We start from the raw sequence: 5,673 nt of genomic DNA on the forward strand, positions 1-5,673 counted from the left end.
CAACCAAATCAATGCATTTCAGTGAATCACATGATGCGTCCCTGTAGCCTTTACACCAGACCTTCTGAAACTAGCCCCTGGAGATAACAGACATTAAGGGTAGAAGATTCATTCTTTTAAGACTAGAATCTAAAGGGAAAAAAGCTCTGCTAGTCTTCAAACAGAGCTACCTGCTGCAGTACTGGCTGCCATACTTACAGATGAAGTAAAAGTCTCTCTGCTGCAGGACTGATGATTGAAGTCACTTTCTGATAAACTGGGAACTGAAGACACAGCAACCTGCACACCACCTTTCTGCTTCTCTGAGGCCCTTTATAGCACTGAATCCACTGTTTGACTGTGGGGATCTTTATAGCTCAAGATGCCTTCCCATGGGAAGGTAATCAATTTACCCATGTCAGTAACCTTGGTTCTGCCTGGAGGGAAATCCTTCCAGGAGGTTAACTTTGGTTTTGTAAAAGCTTCAGGAAGAGGCGATTTTCCATCAAGTGACTCTATGGTACTGCTTTGCATCTCTTGGAGCTCACTAGAAACCCTTAAGAGACCTGGAAATAAAGTTTAGAACAGTTTGCTCTATCCCAAAGTTTGGAGGGCAAGGAATACCAGATGGAGGAAAATGGCAACTACTGGTGCTCTCATTATAAGTCACAGAAAAGTCCCACTTTGGGTTTGTCTGAAAAAACCTTGTGAGCTATTCATCTACACTATCAGCAAATGTTCGAACAGAAATGAATTCTTCAGGGAATCATCCCATGTGAGGCTATGAGAACACAAGCAAGTTGCTATGACTGGAGCCTCCGCTGCAAATTTATAACACATTAACCACACGCCCCGTCTTCTGCGGTAAATACAAGATAACTTATCCCAGTTCCACTGAGGAACAAGCTCTTCCACACAGGGCAAGAGCTCATGCATAAGCCACTACTGCCAAGTAGTTAAGATGTTAAATTACACCCCCTAGCCTGTTCATGTAGACATGCCCTGAGTAAATTTGTACTCAGAGACTGACAGGACAGTGTGGGTTTCAGGTTTGAATTCTAGTAGAAATCAGAACAAAGATGAGGCACTTCGTACAGTTTGGCACTTTAGAGTCTCAGGTGTCTGTGAGAGGATTAAACTTATCAGCCAAAGAGAAGTCATTACCATGGGAGTTTGGGTGACCTACCCGACAAAAGCAGAATTTAGTCCAAAGCAGGCAAGAGCCCAGGTTTAAAGAGTTGTCACCACCACAAGAGCTAGTTTTGGCCAAACCACTTCTCCATGTGGAAGTAGGTACAACATGAGCACTTATTCTAGAGTTGTGTGTTTTGGTTTAATTCATTTACACCTTGCACCAAACAAACAGTTCACTCCTACACATAATCACTGCAAAAACACTTCTCCTGCTTAAAAACAATCAGAGGTGATATATTACCAATTCACAGTATCCCCAACAAGAAGTCTGTGGGTGTTTCAAAACATATTAGAGAGCAGTAACCATGTGAAAATGCTGTACTCAGATCCCAAGATGCCAGAGGTACAGGCCGGGGTCTGTCTAGCAAACCCGCTTTATTGCAACCATAACAAATCAAAACAGGGGTTTACAATAAAGGATTCTCTCATCTGTGGAGAAGGGGGAGGGAGAAGAGCCTTTACCCTGCTAGAAGTTGTTGAAATACAGGCATGTCTGGTCCCTTCTTTGTCAGGGGTAAGGATACTTCCAGTGATATCAGTGAAAGCACCTGACAAATGTACAACCCTGTCTAGGCAAGTCGACCCGAGACCTGCAACCCGTCACCATCCTCTGTAGCTGCTGGGACTCAAAACTCCGCTCTAAGCACATACTCCAATTGCTGGAACAATTGAAGTGATTCTCCTCTCTAAAGCAAGGCTTCTAGTCTGGAAGGCTGGCAGTAGGAAATGCGGGGCATGAAAAAGCTTACAAACTCCATACACTGCCTTATAATTACAGTTTCAGAAGGTTTTAATGTACACATCAACCATTTTTTCTTCTTTAGACTTAATTCTTGGGAGATCTTTTTTAAAAGTCTTTGAACACTGCTGTTGGTTACCCTATTGCAAACACTTACCCAAGTTCATAAAGCAATTAGCAAGTTTAACAGTAAGCGCACCAATCACTATCTGGATGTGTAAATATTTGCAATAAGATAATCTTACACTTCAAGGTCAGTTTGCTTTAGATAGTAAGGAAAGGAAAGTCAAAGCGAACACTGCATCTCTCAAGATAAACGTATTGCAGGTAAGACTGACAAGTTAAGACTACCAATGTATTCATCTTAAATTAGATCCCTTAGTTCTGAAGAATACACCCAAGAGACAAGTATATGTTAACAGTTGTGTTCATCTATAAGAAGGGAACAATTTTTGAAGGGTGCTTACTTCTGACATTTCAAAGTTAAAGCCAGTACACCCTGTGCTGCATCAGGTACAATTGTGTGTATAATGTACAATGTACATATTGAAAACAATATGGTTTAAACCAAATAAGTGAATTTAATATAATTATTTTTCTGTAGCTGCACATGCCAGACGAGATAAACTAAAAGCCATTTCACACACATAGGCCTGCAGAAGATAGGGGCAATAATTATTAAAAAAAATAAATGAGAGGTAGCATATTAACAGACCTCATAGGATAATGGAAAAATCTTTGCACCTGCAGAAAGTACAGGAATCCCAACAGTGACTTTATGCATGGGTCAAACACTGCATTGTCCAAAGCAAAGGGAAGGCACGGATTGCAGCTAAAACAGCATTTATGGAGAGCAGTGTGTGGATGGATTAAATAAGGAAATTGTCCTGCCAACTGATACACGTGAGCTATAGGAACGTAAGGAGAAGAACAGGGAATTCTCCTTCTGGTATCTTTAGTAAGGTTCAGAAAGGTGAGGCTAAAAAAAGGCAGCTAAATAAAAACTGACTTTCATTAAAAGAAAGTGAAAGCCCAATTCTGTAAACTTCAACTTGGTAGATAAGGCTAACAGTGAAGAAGGATATAATTAAAGGAAAATGACAGGTTGTCCTAGCAGCTGATGTGGACTGAATTTTCAAATGGTAAAAAAATAAATAAATAAATAAAAATACTTTTTTCATGACAAAATGAGATTTCTTGTGTAGCAAAAACTCATCGGGATAGGCACAGGCACACACGCAAGTTACCATGAGGTAAGCTGGGACATGAACTGGGACACTTGTCAGCAACTGCCTGTGAAAATCCTACCGCCCGTTCTCAGGACAGGTACAATACCACACATGGCAATACACGGTGCTACTTACCTGTAGTACCACAGAACTGTGAGTGTTGCTGGTGAAAAATCTGGTGGTCCCTGTCTTCGAAGACTGCAGATGGGCAGACACGCCCATATCGCTGCTACCAAGAGACACTTTCATGTGAGGATCTTCCTCTTCCACCAGAGATCTAAAAAGATTTTAAAAAACCAACCTTAATTCACATCTGTTTCCATTAATCATTGCTACACACTGAAACCAGAGTGGGGGTAAAGTTCTTCTGATTTCGGGGTGAGTTGAATCATGTCCTTATGATTCATGAAATCGACCCAAGGGGAACCTTATGTGTTTATGGGTTGTGAATAGTTTAAATACTTCAGTGTCCTTTTTCAGCTTTTCAACAAAGACCAGTAAGAGTTTTGATAAGCAGTCTAAAACAAAGCTAATTCAATTTTAAAAAGAAAAATATAGAATTGGATACTTCCCTACAAATTTACCTCCATTAGAATTTCAACTCAGTTTAAGATGCTTTGCACTCTCTCAGATTTGTGCATCAACATACTAGGGCTCCAATGGCCATCTGAAAATATTGATGCAAAAGGTATTCTTAGGAGTTTAAAAGATTAATTTTTATAGATTAAACCATCTTGATTGATTATGGGAGGAAAAAAAAAAGTGATAAGAGGTTTCTTACATAGAGTCGCATACAAGCTTCAGACCACATCTCAGGGACATGCAACTCAAAGGGGCTTTGTGGATCAGCTAGTCCAGCCCCCTACTTCCCAGGCAAATGGATCAAACAACCCTTTTCGTACAGTGCGACGGTTCAGACCATCTGGGGACATTACTGCCTCCAAAAAAATATTTGCCAAATATTAAGTGGGAATTTCTTTTAAAAAATCAGTGTTTTAAATTGCCACAATGCTGCTGGCTTGCTCCTTTCATCTTGTGATGTCACAAATTTATAAAAATATGTCTGACATCCAAGATCTATACTTATATAAATGCTGTTTTATTTATATTTAAATAAAAATACACAAATGCAAGGCTCTAAGCACACAGTTTATATATAGTCCAAGAAACAACATCTTTTCGTGTGTAAAATATCTGGGCATTACATCTTTAAACTACGATTAGCTAGTCTCAGTATCTTCTGATTTGTTTAATGTAATAAGTTATCAGAGCGCACACACTGCAAGCTTCCATAGCAATCGGATGCACACTGCATGCTTCTACAGCAATTTGCAAGCCTATTATTAACTCACAGAATACAGGATGCAAAAAATCCCTTTCTTAAATCAAGCATTCATAATACATAACCAATGTGGATAAAATTGCTGCAAATCTCAGAAATAAAAGCAATATACAGATTATAACATGCAGGTAAAAACATTGGCCTCCAAACTAGTTTCAGAAATCACTTAAAATGTCATTGCCACAAGCCAAATTGAACTTTGAAGCTCCAACTTTCCATATTCCTCTTTCCTTGAGGAAGCCCAATTAAGAAAAGAAAAGGGCTTTTAACAAATTCTCATCAGCACACCAGCTTCAAGTTGACTAGTTAAAGCAGTTTCTGAAACTTCAGAATTTTTCTGATAGCGTTAACATGTGTTCATTCAAACCCATGATTATTTTTTAGAACCAGCCATAAAGCAGATTCAGGACAAATCATTTTCATCACTCAACAATGCACATGGGTTTGAAACAGAGAGATTTCATGTACACAGACGTAACACCACCACACACTGTAGGAACGCGGGCATGTTTAAAGTCAAATGCAGTAACCTAATAATCACACATTTGAACAAATTACAATAAATGTGAAAGCGAGGAAATTAAGAAAAGTTAAGATTTAAATCCCACTGAAAAATTTCTTTAAAAATATAAAGCAATATTTCACATTGAGTATTTTGCTCAAAGTTACACTCCAAAGTTCATCTTGGACATACAAATAGTTGAAACATTCAAGGGAAATGAGTGCAGCAGTTTCTAGTTTGGTGATCTGTAACATTTAACAAGACACTAAATGAAACAGTTTTTAGTTCACGACTTGAACATTTTAACAAGAAACCAAGCAACTGGCTCTGTCCTGTCTGATGGGACTGTGAGTGATAGGTGGCTTTATTTGCCAGACATAACTTTCTATGCCACATTTCTCACAAGAATGGTCTTTTTTTAGTGTAGCACAAAGGACAAAGGATCACGAAGATTCGATTTAAAATTACATTTCCTTTCACAGAAGTGTAGCCATTTTTATTAGAAGCCGAAGATAACCACAGAAGCAATGACTTTCAATCAACATTTCAACTCAAAGAAAGAAGGTTCACACCTCCAATACAAAATAACTAGAAAGACAGGTAGGAACACTTCCTGGCCAAAATTTTTAAAGGCTTTTAAGATTTGGCAATAATGCACCATGCTGAATCTAGACACTCAGCTATACTC

The 5,673-nt window shown here is 38.8% G+C and overlaps 1 protein-coding gene across 8 annotated transcripts in view; it reads right to left on the minus strand.

The window, feature by feature from the left end:
• Window positions 1–5,673, minus strand: part of KLHL13 (kelch like family member 13) — a 139,933-nt gene that overhangs the window by 38,097 nt on the left and 96,163 nt on the right. For all 8 annotated transcript variants that reach the window (XM_019521273.1, XM_019521270.1, XM_019521276.1 and 5 more), the window contains one exon: window positions 3,277–3,418. In XM_019521273.1, the coding sequence (XP_019376818.1) occupies window positions 3,277–3,418 (142 nt within the window). The remainder of the gene's footprint in view (window positions 1–3,276; window positions 3,419–5,673) is intronic.

Source organism: Gavialis gangeticus, unplaced genomic scaffold (genome assembly GCF_001723915.1).
Source record: "Gavialis gangeticus isolate Ggan-Ray unplaced genomic scaffold, GavGan_comp1, whole genome shotgun sequence".
In the NCBI taxonomy this organism is placed as follows: domain Eukaryota; kingdom Metazoa; phylum Chordata; order Crocodylia; family Gavialidae; genus Gavialis; species Gavialis gangeticus.